This window comes from Lathyrus oleraceus, chromosome 7 (assembly GCF_024323335.1).
Source record: "Lathyrus oleraceus cultivar Zhongwan6 chromosome 7, CAAS_Psat_ZW6_1.0, whole genome shotgun sequence".
In the NCBI taxonomy this organism is placed as follows: domain Eukaryota; kingdom Viridiplantae; phylum Streptophyta; class Magnoliopsida; order Fabales; family Fabaceae; genus Lathyrus; species Lathyrus oleraceus.
In genome coordinates, this window is record NC_066585.1 from 507,958,344 (window position 1) to 507,981,687 (window position 23,344).

At 37.5% G+C, this 23,344-nt stretch overlaps 1 protein-coding gene and 1 pseudogene across 1 annotated transcript in view; one reads left to right on the forward strand and one right to left on the reverse strand.

Moving 5' to 3' along the window:
• The first annotated feature begins 5,907 nt into the window (after positions 1–5,907).
• On the forward strand, positions 5,908–6,007 carry LOC127109193 (uncharacterized; annotated as a pseudogene).
• Positions 6,008–8,615: 2,608 nt separating this feature from the next.
• LOC127108107 (repetitive proline-rich cell wall protein 2) overlaps positions 8,616–23,344 on the reverse strand; it is a 29,936-nt gene continuing 15,207 nt past the window's right edge. Inside the window, exon 2 of the mRNA XM_051045520.1 lies at positions 8,616–9,218. Coding sequence (XP_050901477.1) covers positions 8,830–9,218 — 389 coding nt within the window. The 3' untranslated portion in view covers positions 8,616–8,829. The remainder of the gene's footprint in view (positions 9,219–23,344) is intronic.

Below are 23,344 nucleotides of genomic sequence, written 5' to 3' on the forward strand. Positions count from 1 at the left end.
GAACACTAGTCCTAGGATCGGGCATGGTGAATAGGCAGAGAACCTGGTTATCAATAACAAGCTCAAACTCATCAGACCCTATGTTTGCTATAAACATAGTGTTGAAGAGGAAAGGTATACTCATAGTGGTAATGCCACAAAAAGGGTTCAGGTCAAGCATAGGCTGACGTAATCCAATAGCATTACCTATCATAGTTATCAGGCCGCCTATTCTAATGGGTGCTCTCTCATCCTGGATAAGGTGGTCCAAATTAGCTAACATAAAAGTAGCACCGTTTACTGGACGGTTCTGGGAAGCACAAAATATGATGAAGAGTTCATCACGTGAAACTGAAGTACTATTTGGCTTCTTCCCAAATAAAGTGTGGGTCAGGATCTTATGGAAATAGCGAAAAGCCGGGTTATGTATGTTTCCAGAGAGAAACTCATGTTCTTCGGGCTCATCATTTCCAGTCAGCTTACCCCAAAAGTGTTCCAGCTCTCTATATTCAAAAAGTTCTTCCTGGCTTATAGTGAATGTATCAAAGGAGGTAGGAAAACCCAAAAGGTTGGTGAAGTCTCTAATATTAAATTGGTATTCCATATTGAACATTCTGAACTGGATAAAACCTCTGGTAATTCCTTTTCCATGGCTAGGTAGATAGATTAATGAACTAAGGAATTCTAGTGTGAGTCTCCGGTAGGTGGTGAAATGTCTCAGGATAGGGGAGGTCTCCCATCCTATCTGATTCAGCAAAAACAGGACACTCTGTCTCAGTCCAAGGGCAGTCATAGCCCAATCATCAGCATATAAACTAGGTAGCATCTCTCTAGCGGCTAGTTCTTCAAACTTTCGTTTCTGAGCCATTCCTCTGAACTTGATACCCATACGATCAAAATGTCCCATCTGGTTAGTGTTAACTAGAGAAAAGAAAACATGAGTTTAAGTCAGGATTTGGCCAAATGCCGAAAGAAGAAAAGAATTATTATTATTATATATAGATATATTTTTTTTCTTTTTGAATAAATCAATAATGAATACTAAATAGAAATTAAAAGAATAATTAAGAGAAAAATAGAGAAATGATAATAATAATAGAATAATAAAATAACAGATTAATTTGTGGGTTGTCTCCCACTAAGCGCTTTGTTTAAATGTCGCAAGCTCGACAAAGAAACTGTTAAATATAGTCTATGAGTCCTGGGGGCGTTTCGTCTAAGTGTAGAATTTGCGAATCCACGTTGGTTTCCGCATAGTGATAATGTTTCAGACGTTGCCCGTTTACGGTGAACGGTTCTGTAGATTGTCCTTTTATTTCTACCGCTCCACTGGGAAAGATTTTAGTGATATGGAAAGGTCCTGACCATCTGGATCGTAGTTTTCCCGGGAATAATTTTAGTCTGGAGTTAAATAAAAGTACTGCGTCGCCTTGCTTGAAGATTTTCCTTGATATACGCTTGTCATGCCATTGTTTTGTTCTTTCTTTATAGATTTTGGCATTTTCATAGGCGTCTCTTCTGAGTTCCTCTAATTCGTTTATGTCAAGGATTCTCTTTTCACCGGCGGCTTTATAATTCAAATTTAAATTTCTAATAGCCCAATAGGCTTTATGTTCCAATTCTACCGGGAGGTGACAGGATTTTCCATAAATGAGCTTAAATGGGGTCGTCCCTATGGGAGTTTTATAAGCAGTTCGGTATGCCCATAAAGCTTCTGGTAATTTCAATGACCAATCTTTCCTTGAAGTGGCGACCGTTTTTTCTAGTATTTGCTTGATTTCTCTGTTAGATACTTCCACTTGTCCACTGGTTTGAGGGTGGTAAGGTGTTGCTATCCTATGTCTCACTCCATATTTAAGTAGTAGTTTTTCGAGTACCTTGGATATGAAGTGCGATCCACCATCACTGACTACTATCCTTGGGATGCCAAATCTCGGAAATATTATATTTTTAAAGAGTCTAGTTACTACTCGGGTGTCATTAGTTGGAGAAGCTATAGCTTCGATCCACTTTGATACGTAGTCAACCGCCACGAGTATGTATTTGTTACCGAAGGAGGATGGAAATGGTCCCATGAAGTCTATTCCCCACACGTCAAAAATCTCTACTTCCAAAATACCTTTTTGTGGCATCTCGTCACGTCTAGATATGTTTCCCGTGCGTTGACATCTGTCACACTCCTTAATAGCCGCATGTACGTCCTTCCATATAGTTGGCCAATAAAAGCCAGCTTGTAGGATTTTAGAGCAGGTCTTGGATGTACTTGTGTGTCCACCATAAGGCGCAGAGTGACAGTGTTGGATTATATTTTCTACCTCTTCTTCGGGTACACATCGACGGAAAATACCATCGGGACCTCTTTTGAAAAGTAAGGGATCATCCCAGTAATAGTGTTTTATGTCGTGGAAGAATCGTTTCTTCTGCCGGTAAGATAAAGTAGGTGGAACTATTCCGGCAGCTAAATAATTGACTAGATCAGCGTACCATGGTATGACAGATATAGCTAAGGTGGTTTCTACTTGCATGTCGGAGTTGTTCTCTTCCAAAGTAGCTATGAGTTTGTCATACGAGAAATCATCATTAATGGATGTTCTTTCTGGTTCAAGGTTCTCAAGTCTAGAGAGGTGGTCTGCTACTACGTTCTCAGTTCCTTTCTTGTCCTTGATTTCTAAGTCGAATTCTTGTAGTAACAAGATCCATCTTAGGAGTCTAGGTTTAGCATCCTTTTTTGTTAGAAGGTACCTGATAGCAGCGTGATCAGTGTAAACTATTATTTTGGCTCCTACCAGGTAAGAACGAAATTTATCTAGCGCAAATACTACTGCTAGGAGTTCTTTCTCGGTTGTGGCATAATTCATCTGTGCTTCATCCAGGGTTCTGCTAGCGTAATATATAACATGAAGCTTTTTATCCTTTCTTTGTCCTAAAACAGCACCTACAGCATAATCGCTGGCATCGCACATTATTTCGAAAGGTTCATTCCAGTCTGGTGTCTGCATAATGGGTGCGGAGATCAATGCTTGTTTAAGAGTTTGAAATGCTTTTAAACAGTTATCGTCGAATATGAATTCAGCATCTTTCATTAATAGTCCGGTTAAGGGTTTAGTTATCTTAGAGAAGTCTTTGATGAATCGTCGGTAGAAACCGGCGTGTCCTAAAAAGCTTCGTACTTCTCTCACGGTTCTTGGGGGTTGAAGATTTTCGATTACCTCTATTTTGGCTTTGTCTACTTCAATTCCTCTGTTCGAGATGATGTGTCCTAGAACAATTCCTTCTTGTACCATAAAGTGGCACTTTTCCCAATTAAGTACTAAGTTTACTTTTACACATCGTTCAAGAACTCTTTCCAGGTTTTCAAGGCATTCTTCGAAACTTTGTCCGTATACAGAAAAGTCATCCATGAATACTTCCATGATGTTTTCGAGAAAGTCGGCGAAAATCGCCATCATGCATCTTTGAAAAGTTGCAGGGGCATTACACAGACCAAACGGCATTCGTCTATACGCGAATGTACCAAAAGGGCATGTGAATGTTGTCTTTTCTTGGTCATCAGGGTGAATTGGTATTTGAAAGAAGCCTGAATAACCGTCTAAATAACAGAAATGTGAATGTTTAGCTAATCGTTCTAACATTTGGTCAATGAATGGTAAAGGGAAATGATCTTTTCGGGTTGCTTTGTTTAGTTTCCTATAATCAATGCACATTCTCCATCCCGATTCGATTCGTTTAGTTATAGTTTCTCCTTTCTCGTTTTCAATAACGGTTATGCCTCCTTTCTTTGGTACAACGTGTACAGGACTGACCCATTTGCTGTCAGATATAGGATATATAATACCTGCTTCCAATAACTTGGTTATTTCTTTTTTTACTACCTCACTTAGGATCGGATTTAGTCTTCTCTGGTGTTCCCTAGAGGTTTTACAGTCTTCTTCTAACATGATGCGGTGCATACAAATAGAAGGGCTTATTCCTTTAAGATCGGTTATGTGGTATCCTAGTGCGGTTGGATATTTTCTTAAGATATGTAGGAGTTTTTCTGTTTCGAGTCTTCCTAGATCTGCATTGACTATCACAGGTCGTTCAAGTTCTAAGTCTAGGAATTCATATCTCAGATTTTTGGGAAGTGTTTTCAAATCAGGGGTTGGTTTGTTAAGACTCTGCGTAGGATCTGGTGTTATTGCTAAGCATTGTTTAGATTTGTCTTCTAAAAGATAGTCTGATGATTTGTCTTCTCCTGACTTTGCTTCTTTTATGCATTCATCGATGATATCCATGAAGTAACATGTGTCTTCTATTGCAGGTGCTTTCAAGAATTGGGAAAGAATGAATTCAATTTTCTCTTCACCTACTTCGAAGGAGAGTCTTCCTCGTTTTACGTCTATGATTGCACCGGCAGTTGCTAAGAATGGTCTTCCTAGTATAATAGGTGTAGTATCATCTTCTCTAATGTCCATAATTGTGAAGTCAGTGGGAATGTAAAACTGACCTATGCGTACGGGAACGTTTTCAAGGATTCCTACAGGATATTTGATGGAACGATCCGCTAGTTGTACAGACATCTTGGTTGGTCTTAATTCTCCCATTTCCAGTCTCTTACATATGGATAAAGGCATAACGCTAATTCCGGCTCCTAAATCGCATAAGGCTTTGTCGATGACAAATTTTCCTATGTGACAGGGTATAGAGAAGCTACCCGGATCCTTGAGTTTAGGAGGCATGTTTTAGATTATAGCGCTACATTCGGCAGGGAGTGTAACGGTTTCGCTATCCTCAAGTTTCCTCTTATTAGAAAGGATTTCTTTTAAGAATTTAGCATATGAGGGCATCTGCGTAATAGCTTCGGTAAACGGAATTGTAACGTTTAATTGTTTAAGGAGATCGACAAATTTTCTAAATTGGCCTACATCTTTGGTTTTAACAAGCCTTTGAGGGTAAGGTATAGGTGGTTTGTAAGGTGGTGGAGGTACATAAGGTTCCTTCTTTTCTAGGGTTTCCTTATTACTCTCTTCCTTTTCCTTAGGTTCACTTTCCTCAGTAGATTTCTTAGGGTTTTGGTTTTCTATCCTTGGATCAGACGGTCCTTCCACTTCCGTTCCACTTCTTAATATAATTGCATGAGCTTGGCTTCTCGGATTAGGTTGGGGCTGTCCAGGGAATGTACCAGTTGGTGCAGCAGTAGGTGCTTGTTGTTGAGCTACTTGAGATATTTGTGTTTCCAGCATTTTGTTATGGGTAGCCAAGGCATCTACTTTGCTTGCTAGTTGTTTAAGTTGTTCGCCAGTGTGTATGTTCTGGTTTAAGAAATCTTTATTGGTTTGTTGTTGGGAAGCTATAAAGTTTTCCATCATGATTTCCAAGTTGGATTTTCTAGGGGTATTATTGTTAGGATTTGGTTTCTGATATCCTGGAGATATAGATGGGGTTTGATTCGGAGACTGTCCAGGTGCGTATAAAGCATTATTACTCTTATATGAAAAGTTTGGATGGTTCTTCCAATTTGGGTTATAGGTATTCGAATAGGGGCTTCCTTGAGCATAGTTTACTTGCTCCGTTTGGATTCCAGTCAAGAGTTGACATTCCGCAGGAGTGTGGCCTTGGATTCCACAGACCTCGCAATTCTGAGTTATAGCAACCACGGCGGTTGGTGGTGATACGTTTAAACTTTCAATTTTCTGGACCAAAGCATCCACTTTTGCATTAACGTGATCAAGGTTACTTATCTCGTACATGCCAGTTTTCGGTTGAGGTTTTTCCACTGTTGTTCGTTCGGTTCCCCACTGATAGTGGTTTTGGGCCATGCTCTCGATAAGCTGGTAAGCATCAGCATAAGGTTTGTTCATTAGTGCACCACCTGCAGCGGCGTCTATTGTTAACCTTGTATTGTATAAGAGACCATTATAAAATGTGTGAATTACTAACCAGTCTTCCAAACCATGGTGTGGGCAAAGTCTCATCATGTCTTTGTATCTTTCCCATGCTTCGAAAAGAGACTCGTTGTCTTTCTGTTTAAATCCGTTTATCTGGGCTCTTAACATAGCTGTTTTGCTTGGCGGAAAATATCGGGCAAGAAAAACTTTCTTCAACTCGTTCCATGTGGTGACTGAGTTGGAAGGGAGAGATTGAAGCCATCTTCTAGCGCTATCTCTTAATGAGAAAGGAAAAAGACGAAGTCGAATTGCCTCTGAAGTGACACCATTAGCTTTAACAGTATCAGCATATTGAACAAATACGGATAAATGAAGGTTTGGATCTTCGGTAAGATTTCCAGAGAATTGGTTCTGTTGCACAGCCTGCAACAACGAAGGTTTAAGTTCAAAGTTGTTTGCTTCGATTGCGGGCGGAGCAATACTTGAATGCGGTTCATCTTGCGATGGAGCAGCGTAATCTCTAAGAGCACGAGCTGGTTCTGCCATCTCGGTTAAAGAAGAAAAAATGTTTTTGATATCAGGAAGGTTTATAGGAGGGAGATTGTTTTCGGCACGATATTCCCGAATTCGTCGTAAGACTCGGAGATATAGTTCGATATCGTTGATTCGTAAATAGAGCGGTTCGCCTTGAGAGCGAGTGCGTGGCATACAAATCAACGAAAGAAAGAATAGAAGGAAAAAAGAAACCTTAGTCTCTACAGCGTAACGGAAGAGTTACGATATCGATTGAATAAAAGTCCCCGGCAACGGCGCCAAAAACTTGATCGCTCGACTGTGTGAGTCGAGAATGGGATACAAACTGCAAGTGCACAGTTCTATCGCGTAGTTTTAAAAGATATCGATCCCACAGGGACTTATGAATCGATATACCGTTATCTAAAGTTACTACGTAAAGCTAAGGTGAAAATGTTTGATTGTTTGGGGAAAAACTAAGAGCTAAACTAATATCTAGGTTGAATATCAATAAAACGGATATCGGTATGTAGTTCGTCAAAACTAGGGAATCAATTCCTTGTCGGTCTCTCGGTTTTAAAATAAATCGTTTCGATTAACTTTATCGGTTAAAGGTTTTATCTCAAACTCTCGCTCTGTTGAAGAAACCATGATCTTAGATTAATGTAGCTGTCACTTATAATTAAGTCAAAAATCATATTTTGAAAACAATAAAGTTGCAGAAACTCTTTTTAAGAAAATACTGACCGTTTTAAACACCCTTATCTCAAACTTTCGCTCTGTTGACTTAGGTTATACAATTAAATATAAATGCTTAACTCTCGTCCTCACATTCAATCTTTAAAAATACTTTTTGGAAAAAAGTCAGAATTTAATTAATTCTAAAACTTGCTCTCGCCCTGAGATAGACTTAATGACTAACTTACACTGTCCAGTTAAAACCTCAAACTCTCGCTCTGTTGGTTTCAACTTCTTTATGTCTTTTACTTTTGTAAAAAAATCTTGTTATTAAACCTGTAAGTTAAGACCATAAAAAGATTGATTCTAATTTTAAGTTTGAATAGACCGACTTAGTCTTGACCCCTTTTTCTGCTTACTTTACATACCGATACCTAGGCAAATTAGCCAGACATGCTAAATAAATAAGAATCTATATCATGCATAAACAGACTCATTCCAGGCATGCAATGTAAATAAACAATAGAATAAAACATTAAAAATTAAATAACGATTAAAGAACCTGAATGCGTAATACAATGGTCTTGAACACTCCTCCACAAGCCGGTAGGATTTGTTCTTGGATTCTTCAATTAAACAGTAAAATAAATCAAGGAAATAAAACTGGAATATAACGTAAGGTTAAATCCGGTATAAAGTTGCACAGTAGTTTCCGGTGTAGAAACTACTATGCGAAAAATATCTAAAAGCTAAGAACGGGGGAAAATAAATTGCAAGGGAAAAAGAAAATAAAGCTTGCAAAATAAAATAAATAAAGTGAACGATGCTGGAAAGGAAGAAAAATAGGCAAAGGCGTGAAAGGAAAATTTGGCAGAGCTTTCGCAAAACTGAGCGTGCAAAAACCTTGTTCCCTTTTGGTTTGTGAGATGGCTATTTATAATAGCCTTGGTAACTGCATTCCGTTTCTCCCATTCTTCAGCGTGGCTATATCCACGGCGTGCATATAGGAGACCAACTCCTTAACGTTATTCTTCAAGTCTTTCTGAGGGCGATACTTGCGCCAAAAAGGTAGTGGAGTTGTGTGACGCTCGTCACGCTATGTGTGACGTCCGTCACAAGGCTACTTCGCGTGACGCTCGTCACGCGTCCTGTGACGTCCGTCACAGGCACAGCATTGGTGACTTGTGCGCTTTGGGCTGGGCTTTGGCATTTGGTTCCTTTTCTCTCCTTTTTGTTCCTTTTTACACCTCCTTTTCTTCCCTTTTTCACTTTTGCTTCAAAATGGGTACCTGATATAAATAGAAGAGGAATACTGCATAATATCTGATAAAATGAGATAAACTAGCGTAAATGATAATATAATTTAATTGAATTAAGTCTTAAAAAGCGATATAATTTCGTGTTATCAAACTCCCCCATACTTAAATCTTTGCTTGTCCTCAAGCAAAATTTAACAACTGTGTTAGGAAGTGCGAAAGAGCATCAAGCGCAACATCTCTCAATGAGGAAGGAACAAGAAATTAACTTGGTTCATTCTTTATGTTGATTAATACAGAGAACATAAAAGTTAAAACAACATTTAAATCATAATGCTTTTATTTATAATATGGAGAACAAAAGCAGAATTTTCTTTCTCAGTTTTACACTCACAATCTTGTTTTCGCAATAACATTGTAAACAAAGCATTGAAATGAAGATTACAAGAATATATATTTCTTATTTAGCATACTTCCTTAATAGCATTTTCTAGACACAAGTACCATCATAGGGTACTTGGTTGGTTTGGTGGCTTCTAGAATGGAGGCGTGTAAACTGGTGGCTGATATCCAACCGGTGGCTTATAAACCGGAGGTTTCTCAACTGGTGGCTTGTATGCTGGAGGTTTCTCTACCGGTGGTTTGTAGGTCGGAGGTTTCTCAACTGGTGGCTTGTAGACTGGAGGCTTCTCTACGGGTGGTTTGTAGGTTGGAGGCTTTTCAACGGGAGGCTTGTAGACTGGAGGCTTCTCTACGGGTGGTTTGTAGGTTGGAGGCTTTTCAACGGGAGGCTTGTAGACTGGAGGCTTCTCTACCGGTGGCTTGTAAACGGGGGGTTTCTCTACTGGTGGTTTGTAAACTGGAGGCTTCTCAACCGGAGGCTTGTAGACAGGAGGCTTCTCTACCGGTGGCTTATAAACGGGTGGTTTTTCAACTGGTGGTTTGTAAACTGGAGGCTTCTCAACTGGTGGCTTGTAGATGGGAGGTGTTTCCACCGGTGGTCGATAAACTGGAGGTTTCTCATAGTTGGCAAACCCTTGAGGAATGATAAGAGCAAGAAGGAGTAACAGTAGGAAGGTTAAGGAAGCCATGTTAGTGTGTTTGGTGCATGAAACACAAGAGTCACTACTTGCTTTTATACTAATCATAGGTGCATGTTTCAAATTTTAATCAGTATGATGTGGCACTTTATTTACCAAAAGTCAATATTTCTTATGAATTTTCAACATTGTCACCAAAGATTTTGTTATCATATGGGGGAAGTTTGAAATTGTGTGAATTGGAATGGACAAGTTGCATAGTTTTTCAATACACCAAGTTACCGACACAGTCAGTGATTACATATTCCAAAAATGTGTCCTTTCAAAGAGACTATTTTCAGCTAACAAAGATCTAGTACAAGATTGTCTAAAAATAGATGAAAAATTCTAATAGAGACTTGAAATATGGTCACATACATTACTAAAATTTTTTTTTTTTTTTTATAGTTGGATTGAATTCTCCATTTAAAATATTCAACCAAATAATTGATGTATCCACAGTAATTCTTTTCTACTGGCAACGTTGGATTTTAGTTTCACCAAGTTGAGTTTACAAATTTCACTATGGATGAGCTATAGATTCAATATATTTTTCCTGCAAAAGTAATGCTTTATTGTTTTTCACTTTACTTTATCCTAATAATATACCCTTTCACTACTATTGACATTTTTTTTTGGTTTCAAAGGGCAATTCTTAACATATTGACTTCCTGCCGGCTCTTCTAAGTTTACTCTACTCTTGGTGCTGTCTCATTCTTCCCTGTTATACTCTGCTCACTTGCCCTTTCCATAACACAAACCTACTTTTCTACATTTCATTTGTATATTCAAAAATCAGACAATTGTGTGTTATAATTACAACTAAGACCAACAATTCTAACAACTTGAGTTCTAGAGTAGTCATCAGTTACTCAACGTTAATATCACTGATATTATAGATCAGCCACCTTCAATAGTGCTTTTAAGCGCCATTAATACCACTGCTATTATAGGTCAGTCACCTTCAATAGCGTTTTAAAGCGCTATTAAAAGTAATGTTTATAATAACGTTTTTTTGAATGCATTATTATAGACAATGATAATCCACACTGACAATGGATAGAGTTGCCGATGTTTTGGGCACCAGGCAGTGGTGTTAAAATTAATGTAACGATGAACAATGATATCCCACATGAGATTCCTAATTCCTAAGCCATTCGAAGGCCACACATTGATTCTAGAAATGTAGTGGTGGAAAAAAAATCAGAATGTTCATAAACTAATCTATCAAATAAGGTATAACACTGGGGACGATACCAAGAAAGTGTTTTGAACATAAATGGATTTAACCTAGAGTATGTGAATATACCATATTTCAAATCTTCATTCTCAAATGTGTCTTGCAAACTGAATTACTCTAAGGGACTATCCCCTCGGCCACGAAGAAAACCGAAATGAATAAGCTGTTTTTGTTTAAATTACATTGCTTACATAAAATATTAAAGATATATTGTAAAATCTATTTTCTAATGAGAATTTTTATTTTCCAGATCCAGGTCATATGCAAGATGCTAAAGATCTGTTTTCCAATGAGAATTTTTATTTTCTACACTTGCAATCCATCCCAGAGGTCTATAGTAGCACCTCGTGATCAAATGGACAGTGGTGAATATCTTTTCCAACATATATTCATCAAAACTCTTCCAACAGATCTCTAGGATAAAATAACGTTTAATGAATATCTCTTTGGGGTGGCCACATATAAGTTAGTCTTAGGGTAAAATCTGTTTAAGAAGTATTTTTATAATAAAATATGATTATTAAACACCTCGATTTTATTATAAAACTAAGGTGAATAAATTTTTTCTTAAATTAAATTGTTTACTTAGAATATTAAAATACATTGTTTACAACAAATCTTCGATGATATCCAAATTTTGTTGCATACTCTTTAAAATAAATTTTTTGAAACAAGAATGATTTTTTGTACTTGTAATTTATCAACTGAGTACTCTTCAAAGGTTGGGCTCCCTTCTTTAACCGAGGGTTATTCCAAAAGTACAAAAACGAAAATATCAAAACCATTATGTGAGATAGATTGGAAGGGCATAAAAATGTTTTGTTCAAGATAGAAGAAAATTGAAGATTTTTTCTGTCTTGCAATCCATCTCAAAGAATGATGCTTACGAGTTTGAGGCAACTTCATATTAGTAAGGACTAGGATAAAATATGTTTAATGAGTGTTTTTATAGTAAAATATTATTATTTAATGTCTCGGTTAAATATAAACCGAATGGTTAAAACATTTTGTTTACACTTATAAACAAATAAAATCATAAACTGCGATAACTGGGAATCGAGGCTTGTACTGAGTTATTTTTTCACCTCGGAGTTTTGAAAATATGAGGGAATATATGGTTTTTTATTTTTCTAAATAAAAAAATAGTGCGTCTTGGCTTTATACCTCGGTTTTCTATTGTTCAAGGTGAAAGCTTCATCATAAAAAACGTTATTTGTTGTAGTGAAAAGAGAAACATAGTTGCTTATGATAGTTATTGCATTCACTTTCTCATTAAGCGTTAAATGATTACAACTAAAAAATAACAACCAACCTATGAGAGAACAACCTATGTATGTTACATAACATAATATATAAACTATCTTGTACTACTGCATGCTTAAACAAACTTCGACTACAACATGCACACTCGACCGTGTCGAATCCTGAAGCTACCCTTGTTGAGACTGGAGCTCGACCCAATACTACAAATCTCCATATTGGAACAAAATCCATAATCCACAACATTATCATCTCACAATTTTATCAAATGTATATAACAGAAGAACTTGATGCTTGACAATGTCTTGGTGATCATAACAACAACATCATGATCAGTTGAAACCTTGACCACTTTGACTTCTCCCCTTTCAATTTTCTCCATGACAAAAAGCAACCTAACATCAATGTACTTGGTTTTCTAATGACAGGCTGAATTATTCAACAAATATATGACACTTTGACTATCATATTTAACAGTGATGGATTGACCTTGAAGTTTCAGTTCTTTAGAAAAGTCTTAAAGCCACAATGTTTATTTTAGAGCTTCATTGAGGGTAATATAGTCAGCTTCAATGGTTGATAAGGCTAGAACCTTCTAAAGTGTTGCTTTCATAGTGATTGTTGTACCAAACTAATGAAAACATATCTAGAAAGAGATTTCCTGGTATCCATACATCCTTCATAGTCAGACTCAACAAATCTTTCGACTTTAACTTTGCTATCATCGCCTTTGGCTCCACCATAAACTATGTCAAGCCTGACACAAACCATAACATACATCAAAGAACCCACTATACTAGCATATCGAATGCTATTCATATATGCCTTTTTGACTTCAGTTCTAGGAATTTAAGTTATACTCAGCTTGAACTGCTGAGTTGTTGACGTTATAACAGTTTTCGAGTTTGACATACCAAACCTGTCGAGAATATTTCTTAGATGTGACTTTTGAGATAAGCAGAATATTGACTACTTTCTATGTCTCTTAATTTCAATACCTAAAATCCTAGTTACAGTCCAAGGTCCTTCATTTTGAACGCCTGGTTAAGTTCATCATTCACCCTCATTATTTCTTCGACAAGGTTGCTTGCTATGACGATGTCATCCACATAAAGCAATAGACTGACAAGTGAATTTTTCAGGTGAGAACCTAAAATAAACACAATGATTGAAGTTGCTCCTTGTAAAACCTATGTGTGCCATGAACTTGTTGAATCTCCTGTTCCATTGCCTAGGAGAATGTTTCAGTCCATATGATGACCTATTTAGCTGGCACACATAATCCTCCTTACCTTTTTCTTCATACCTTTCAGGTTGCTTCATCATAATCGTTTCATCTAGATCACCATATAGAATCTCAGTCTTGACATCCATCTGTTCCAGTTCTAGGTCGAACCTAGCCACCATAGCAAGAAGCGTTCTAATGGATCTATGTTTTGCAACATGAGAGAATACATCAATGAAATCCAATCCTTCCTTCTTAGTGAAGCTCCTTGCTACCAGTCTTGCCTTGAATCTCTTCTACATAACGCCTTCAATTCATTCCTTTACTTTAAAGTTCCATTTATATTAACTAACCTATTGACTGCAGGGTTTTCGATCAACTTCCAGGTGTGGTTATCATGATGAAATCATGTATCTTCTCATTGTCCTTCATGTTGAGATTCTCATACTGCTTACTGTTTACACAGAAAATTGGTAAACATGTGTTATTTTCTTAATTAAATTTTACTTGCATGACCAACTGGTGAATCGTAGGACATAGTGTCAAAAAACCTCCCTGTATAGTTTTCCTTTGGTAAACAGACTACTTTCGACTTGGTCGAAATAATGGTTTAAAGAGTGTAAAAGATGCAGACTTTGACAATGTTGAAAATATAAAGAAAGTAATGAAAGTAAAGAGAATTAAAAGTATAAAAGTAATGCAGTTAAATGAAACTAAAAGAAAATTGGTAACGCAAAGTAAAGTGAATTTTAAAGACTTCGCATTGAAGATAAAAAATGGCGTTTCATTGTGCATACATTCTCCCAGTCATGACTCTTTTCTATGGATGCTAGTACTTCGAATTTTGAGTGAGATTTTTGTAGTAAAATGAATATCCCGAATTCTACAAATGAACTCCTATATATACTAGTACGAAAATAATTGCTCCTAACGTTCCTGTCTTCAGTGTTCGCCACGTGAAGACATGCCTGCAGCCCGCCTCTGGGATCTCTCCACATGTCCTTCAAAAAGAAACCCTCAGGTAGTCATTCCTATTTGAATGTAACATCTACGCGCCCAAATAACCGCTTCTTCAATACTCCTGATGTTATCGAAACTCCACACGGTCGAAATGTTCCTACAACATTTCAAAAATACTAAGTCCCAAATCTCTTCGACCCAAGACTCCTCTTAGGTACACATCATCAATGTACTTGTAGCTTTGCCCTTGGCTGAGATTTTTTCCCTAATCAAAAATCCTAGCTAACAAATTGCCCCGCATAAAGGCCTATTTCGACGAGCCTAGGAGATAGAGACATTTTTTTATCTTTCCAGACACTATTCACCTAGTGGGTTGAAGTCACTACCATCATGACGTTTGTTTCAACCATACCTCGAAAATGTGTGCTTCCCACTATCCCATAACTCTACTCATTATGACTCTGGTTTCGTAGGGTGGCATGGTTACGTGTGTAGGTCTTTTTTATCCTTTCCTATGGGGGGACGACACGTGCCACCTGCTTTGCGCCACTTGTCAAAAGTGAAGACTGGAGATTTTTTTCCTTCCTCGCTATAAATAGATCTTTCTTCATTTTCCAAGTCTTTTTCCTCCATCTTCTTCAGATTTCTTACCCATATAACTTTCTTCTTCCAACGTCTTTCAGAGCTTTTCAAACTTTCATCAATGGTTCATTCAACAAAGAACACTAAGGAAGCCAAAGATCCACTCCCCATGGCCAAAGTACTTCCTTGTGCTACAGTAGATGGAGATCGAGAATACCTTCTTGAACCTCCAAACACTAAGGAAAAGCTGCATATTTATAAACCTCAAGTACTCACTCCTTATACCCTTTCTGAAATAACTCACGCCCTTATATGTCCTACGCGGGAACCTTCTGAAGACCTTACTAAGCTTAGATATTTTCCCCCTCTTATCATAGGAAAAAACGCCTAGTTAGCATTAAGGGACCCATGAATCTAGAGTACATGACTACCACTCTGCGAGTCTTTCGCTTAGCTCTCCCAACCAAAAAAGCATGATGATTACATCTCTTGGTTAGATAATATAGAAGCCAAAATGAGTGAAATATGGAAATAAAGAGGTATTTTCGACATGATCCAATTGTCGAAAACCGGTCCGGCATACTGCCAAAACATGTTTGTCGCGTCCCTTTACTATTGGGAAAGCACCACTAATACCTTTTAACTTCCCTGTGGAATGTTGACACCCACGTTCTTCGACGTGGAGGGCATTATCGGCCTTTTCCCTACTAGTGGAAACTTCGACCCCAACGAGAATGACGAAGATATCATTGATTTTGACAGCAATCACACAGGCTTCAGTAGGTACATCGAAGACTACCATGTTACTGGCACCACTGAAGTCACTGTTGAAGAACACGTTATATTCCTTGCACTATGGTTATCCAGATGCATATTTTACGGTAGATCGTTGAAGGTGGTGAAGAGGTATTTGACTCTTGCCAACCAGCTGCATGAGGAAAAAGATATTTGCCTTAGCCAGCTAATCTTATGGTCACTATATGAATCCATATGAGAAGCCCCTGAAGCCTTAAGGAACATCAAACCTAAGGACGGTTTATTGCTAGCTGGACCATTTTGGCTACTTTAGTTATGGCTCAACGCCATGTTCAAAACTTCTCAGAAAGTCAACCATCCATATGATACTGACGCCATCATTAGCGGCAGAAGCATTGAAGACGTTCGAATGAACCTTTTGACCCCAATTGATAAAAATAGGTTGGGTCGAGAATCCTTTTTTACTTACTTCTTGATGTTCGCCAAGTGCTATAGTTTCATTGCGACCATGACCCCTTCTCTAAAATAACACATGGACCTGAATGGTTCACACGTTAGTTTCCAGCCAAAAGAAAATAAATAAAAAAGGATATGAGAAGCCTTCTTGACTCCCAAACTTCTCTCTACTAGACTTAGATGTGAAGATCCTTAGTTATCAACCCAACCTAGTATCACGCCAATTTGGGATCAGCCAAATTATACCTCGACTATTCATCAAAAAGAAAAATGAGTTATGCCTCAGCACGTTCGACTACTGCGAAGATGATTACCTTCAAAGGATAGCTCGGCATGCTGATGATCTTCCCATACTTGCTCTGTTTGCTTTTGAGCTCTCCTACTACTGCATCCAAGATTTTGATATTAGGTGGAGAGCCTACTATACAAAAGAGTTTATGGATGCTACAACAATAAGCTAACACATCACAGATGCTTTCTCTTCTTTGCAGCAAAAATTCCACAAAGGTAGATCTAAAGACATCAAAGAGATTCAAGCTTTCCAGAAATACTATGAAATGGTGTACGACCCAAATGACCTTAGTCGAATGATCTGTGAGGCAGCGGTTACTCTGAAAGAGAAAATGGAAGGAAAGCTCCCCAAACTTAAGATTCCTGATTATGTGGAGGACAAATATAAGTTTGGCCTGAATTATTAACCTCATAAATTTCCCCATTTTCCACCAGCGAAATGGCTCCGGCTTTCTCCCCTCCATTTCCATGGTGGTTTGTTTGTGGGGAATTTTTTAAGGTACATAAAAACGAGTGCCTAAAAACTGCACATCGAGTGACTCCGACTAAGCTGGACTTATACAGTTTCAAAGGCCACATTCATGTCAACATAGATCATGTCAGGGTTAAAACTCCCATGCATGAGGGTGAGGAAAGCAATAAAATCTCTTCACTACTTTCCAATTCTATAATCTCCATTCTCTATATTTACAACTACTCTTATTTTATCACAGTTGTCGAACATGGGAATAAGACTAGGGACGTTTCTAGTGCTAAACTAGCACTCAAACAATCCAAGGTCGAGGAAACTTGCTCCAAACCTGCCCAAGTAGGTCTTTCATTGTAACACTAAGCTTTGTATTTCTCAACATCTTTAACTTAAGAATTTTTCTTTATTTGAACTCTTTCTGTATAATTGTTGTGCAGGTTGATGATGCCAACGCAGAAGGAGAATCTGTTGCAACCATTCCTGAACCGATCCCTATCGAAGATTCATACCTTGAGCCTCATCCACATAAAAAGAAAACACGAGGTGCTGGTGCCAAGAAGATTCCATCCATCACTAAAGTACTCTCATTTCTAAGGCGGAGAAGGGGAAGAAAGTTCCCGTAGAGAAAGGTGTGAAGATGGCCGACGCGGCGAGGAAATATGCTAAGTCTAGCCCCGACGCGAATACCTTAAAGGTAAATCCACTATTTTTATCCTTCTCAAAATTTTTAATATTGAGTATTCACGCTTGATTTTTCTATAGGACAAACCCTCGACACAGCCTGTGACTGCACTCACTGAAAAACTAGCTCCAACCAACAACTTACCAGTACATCAACCTGCTGCTACCACAACCATTACCAACGAAGTCAACAAACCCATAACGGCTGGTGACAACACCTCTCACCAATCGACTGGGAAAGCCTCCCTTTCTGAATCAAACTCTTCAGCATCCGAAGAAGAAGAGAAGAACCAAATGGACATGGATGACACTTCACCAAGGAATAGCCTTGAACAAGAAGAGCCAAAGAAAACAACTTTCCCCGGAAGTACTCAACCCAATCAAGATGCCCAACCATAAAACAAAGTTGATGACACTTTAAATGATGTTGAACAACCCATTAAGGTGACTACCCCCCAATGTGGAGAAAGAAAATTTGGAAGTGTCGACCGCGAAACTCGCCACTTCACCCATCAATCTTCTATCTAAAGAGGAAATGGATGCACTGAATAAAACCAACCCCAGGGTCTACATGAAAATGGTTCTTAACAACAAGGGTAGCTCCATTGATAAGTTTTCAAGCCCTTCGACCGTTTCTGGAGGAACGAATGAACTTGAGACTGTTGATGAAATTCTGAAATAGCCGAAGACCCTTGTTGGAGGAATTAATCTTTTTGAGGTCTTGGAGAAGGATTTAATCTATGACTACAATATCAAGACTCTACTGAAAAAAGCTTGATGTCTCTGATTCCCCCGTCGAAGTAGTCAATTTTATAGTCACTTTTAGGCCCCTCTTTGACCAATTTCTTGTTGATTTCCAGAGGAAGCATGATGACATGTGTACTGAACAACTGGAATAAAGTCTTCATCAGGAGGACAACCTTGTTGCTCCCTTGCATACCAACATTGTCGGTTGGAAGAAAGAGATCAAAGATTTGCAGAATGTCACACCCTAAATTTTCCCCCACCTAATTGATTTGAATTCGTCCATTTAGCATTATTTCATTTGCATTCATTCATATGCATTAAGTTCATCTGCATTCAGTTATTTTTCATTCATTTGCAATCATATTATTCATCTACACCCTATTGTTCAATTTAATCTCTTAGGACCATTTCATCTGATCATAAATTTCTTTTTCCGTGTATAAGTCAAGTATACTAATCAAGAACTAGATGATTTTGGTTTGTTACTTTGTTTAGGTTCACACACTCTTATCATACATCATTAAGGTCATTAGATTGATAATTTGTATAGTTTATGATCTTTTTGTTTGAATAAAGTTCAATCATTAAATTTTGTGATTTCATTCATGCATCTGGCACTTTGTTGCATTCCATTGAATAGTTGTGTGAGTAGAGTTTATTTTTGCCTTAGTTCTAACTATTTCTTATATTCCATAAATAAATAAATAAAACAAGTTTGGATCTTATTTATTTTTATGTGTGGTTTATAAATTTGAATTGAAGTTGCAAACCAATTTTCAAAATAATAAACCATAAGTTTTTATTTTCAAAAGAATCTTCTCATTACACAATAAGTTACATTTCACTCTATTTATACATCATAAAACCAATAAAAAGATTTTAAACATTAGTTTATTTTCTATTACATGCAAGATATATGTTACAGTAACAAAATCACAAAAAATGGCATGTTTTGGTTCAAGGCAAGTTTTTCTTTTTACAGCATTTTGTCACAAAAAGGAAGTTTGTTTTGCAACTGGCCCTCAAGCACTTGAATTTGGTTCGCCCACTTCAAATTTTGTCCTATTTGTAGAGCATCTTTTTTCCTTTAACCTGTCCAAACAGAAAAGTACAGCAGTAGACATTAACAATTTTTGGAAATAAAGTATCAATCCAAGAGGCAAGACAATAAGGTGTAGAACTGAGTATGACACTTTGAGATGTAGCAGGAAAATTACACAAGTTTGCACGAGAAATTTTGATACTCTTAGAAAGATGAATAACCTTATTCCGATTTGAAACAAAAGCACAACATCATGTTTAAGATTAAACCCTAATGTTTTGATATATAACAATAACAATATTAGAAGAGTAGGGGGAATTAAAAAAAAGAGACCAGTAACTAAATAGCTTCAAAATATTTCTCAGGCAAAAAACCACATATCTAACCGAAAATCGTTTATCATCACAAAAGCAAAAAAAACAGAGGCACGTACCTGAAATCGGTACCCTTCCTAGCCAGTCTTGTTTCATAATTTTTTTTCTTCTTACTCATATTTTGAACTCTGCATTGCTTATCTTGCTCAATACATATGCTTTGGTTTCTATACGTTTTTGTTGCCCGTTTTTCTTGTTTGACTGTTACTTCATCACCGAGAGATTTGAAACCATGAGGAACGAGATCCGTTGAGCTAGGGTTGGCCGTCTGGAGGCTTTGGCTGGTCGTTTCGACGGATGGTGAGGGTAGGACCGTCTTGCTTGAACGGTCACGGCGGACATAGGTTCTTCGTCGGATGGAGAGGTTCAAGTTGTTCGGCCGCGACGACGGATGGTGAGGGTAGGACCATCTTGCTTGAACGGTCACGACAGAAGGATGTTCTTCATCGAACGAAGTTATAAGAACTGTTTCGGCCATGTATTTGGTCTTCGTCTCCTTTGACAGAAGAAAGAAGAGTGGTCACGTGGCTAGGGTTCATCCAAAGTGACTTTTTTTTTGTTATCTTGGTCGGCCGGGTCAGTTGAGTTCCGACCCGGAGCTCCTGACCCGCGTCCGAAGTCCAAGAAAGATTCCCATGTGGGTCTTTTATCCGCGACCCATTTCTTTTTTATTTTAAAAAATTTCATTTAAATCATGTTTTATATCGCTGGGTGAAATGGTTTTCCAACCAACCGCTCCTGGCCTGGTGGTTGAGACTTCTCATATCTTCCACTAGGCCCATAGTTCGATTCTTGGCTTTGGGCACTTTTTTTTCATATAATTTTATTTTCTTAGATTTGTCTTTCTTTATTTTTCTTTTGTAACTATTTAATTTAGATTAATCATTGTTGTATCTCCATTTAATTCAAAACATCGTTGTTTTTATTCTATTTTTGTTTTTTTATGCGTCAAAAAGAAACTTATATTTTTTATTCATATTTATTTATTTATAATAAAGTTATTTTGGTTTCCTTTATATCAAGCCTTTGTGGAGACATGCATTCAACTTCTTTTGATTTCAAAATCCTATACTTCGGTCATTTCAATCTCGAACCTTTACATTAGCCTTTTATTTCAAATATTTTTCTGAATAAAATCTAAAGAAAAGGATCACCCCGGATGGAATATCCAGTCGTAATCCCGAATACTAGGCCCAAGTTGTAAGAGCTTGTAAGCCCTGTGTATTTGTCTTCTCTTCAAAACACTCCAATATTCAAATCTTTTTCTCAATAAAATCTGAAGAAAAAGATTACCCTGGATGGAATATCCAGTCGTAATCCCGAATATTTGGCCTAAGTTGTAAGAGTTTGTAAATCCTATGTATTCGTCTTCTCCTCTAAAACACTTGTAAATATTCAAACCGTTTTCATAATTGAAATTGGAAGAAAAATATTACTTGGGTGAAAGGTTCAGATGTAGTCCCGAGTATTATACCAAAGTTGTAAGAGCTTACAAGTCATAAATACTCGTCTTTCAAACCCAAAAACACTTTCAACCAATCAAACTCTTTTCTTCGCCGCCGTGCAATCTTTAAAAACTTTCCATAAACGAAAGAAAACTTGTCTTAAGATGGTGAAAATCAATGCTTCGTCCATAATTGTTTAGTTGAGATAAGTGACATTTTTCCGAATGTTGATTTGTAAATCCATTTGATGTGTGGTATACGTCCGCTCCTCATCTGTTTTGGGTAAAACAATGTTTCTCGTTGATTAACACAAGATAGATTTTGCTAAAATTTTGACTTACAAACAAACATTTTCTATCCAGAACTACGTAAGTCTTGAGTTCTCTATTGAGATACGTAGGAGCAGGATTGCGAAATCTTGTCAGGCCCATTAATAAAAAACTTAGGTTTAGTCCCCTTCATTGCAAAAAAAATCCAAAAATATCTTCTCTTTTCTTTTGATCTTATTATTCTTTCCCTCATAATAACTTGAGAAGCCTAACATTTCAAGCTAACACTAACACGCACAATTAACCTAATGGTTCCCGTTGAGTACAACGGACGTGAGGGGTGTTAATACCTTCCCCTTGCGTAACCGACTCCCGAACCCTGATTTGGCTGCGACGACCATAATCATTGTCGTTCTTTCTCGGGTTTTATCAATTTTTTGACTTCATATGCACTATTTGAATACGCTTGCAGAATTTTAAACGACCCTTCCCAATTTGGGGACCATTTGCCTAAAACTCTATCTTTCTAATCCATGGGCAATATGACTTTCCACATTAATTCTCCCAATTTGAATGTTTTGGACTTAATATTTTTATTATAAGCTTTAGCAACTCTCTCTTTTTGTCTCATCAAGACATCTAGAGTGGATAATTTTTCTTCGTCTAACTCAACCACTTTGTCGAACATCGTGCCCAAAGAACATTCAGTGGGGACCTCAGCTTGCCTTTTGATCCTAACAGATTGTAGAAAAACTTTCAAAGGCAGGACTGCATCGTGTCCATAAACAAGTCAGAATGGTGTAGATTTATTCGATTCTTTGGGAGAATTGTGACATGCCCATAGGACTTGGTTTAAGTTTTTATACCAATTCTTTGGCTTTTGACCCACATTCTTTTTTATCAAACCAATTAAAATCTTGTTTGCAGCTTCGGCCTGACTATTGGTGTTGGCATAATACGGTGTTGAGTTCAACAACTTGAAACCCGTTTCTGAGGCAAACTCACCATTTTGCGCCATGTGAAAACCGAGCCTTGGTCTGTGGTAATAGTTTCAAGTATTCTAAATCTATATATAATGTATTCTGAATGAAACTTATTACCTCCTCATGGTCGAAATTAGGCAGGGGTATGGCTTATATCCACTTAGTGAAATAATTTATTCCCATTAAAATATACTTATGCCCTTTTGACAAAGATGGCTTGATCTCGCGAATTATGTCTAAAGTCCAACCTCTGAAAGGCCATGGATTAACTATTAAATGTAGCTCGCCAACACATGTTGAATACCTTAGTGTTTTTGGAACTCTCGGAAACATTTGGCAAAATCTATGCAATCTTCCAACATAGTTGGCCAATAGAACCCTAGTTGAAACAACAACCATTTCATCTTGTGACCATCCTGGTGGGATCCATATGATCCTCTATGCACCTCAGAGGTCTCCAAATACACCTTGTTTCACCAAGGCAGAAGCCCTTCAGGAGTTTTCTTCAACAACTCATTTCCCACGACTATATAACTTAGGGCTCTGTATTTGATTTTTCGATCAGTTACTCGTGTCGGGTTTCCTAAATTTCGACTATAGGTTTTCTCCAATCATTATCTGACATTAAGTCAATGTCCAAAACTTGATACTTTGAAAACTTATCAAACTCAGAATTTTCTAAGTTTGGTGGATCCTCATATTCTCCCCCCCCCCCCCTCCAAGTTTTGACATTGACGGTGTCTCTTGAGGGTTCTCTTCCAAGACAAATTTTTCCTTTATCTCGACTAAATCTTCCAACCTCTCTTTAGAGATTTTATATCCTCGGGCTATTTGAGCCAAGTCATTGACCTTCTGATTCTCCAGTCAAGGAATATGGTCAATCAAAATGTGATCAAAACGTTTTAGAAAAAAGTTAGCTCTGACAAAGTATAACATCAAGTTCTCTTTGATGTATTTATACTCTTTCTTCAATTGTCTAACCACCAACTCCGAATCTCCCTTTATTTCAATGTAATTTTCCCCCAAGCTCCGAATCTCCCTTTATTTCGATGTGATTTTCCCCCAAGTCCAATAAAATCTGAAGGCATGTTATCAAGGCTTCATACTCGACCTCATTGTTGGAACATGACTTCTTGATCTTATACCTAAACTTGGTCGATATGTTTATCTGGAAAAAAGATAAAGATTCCTA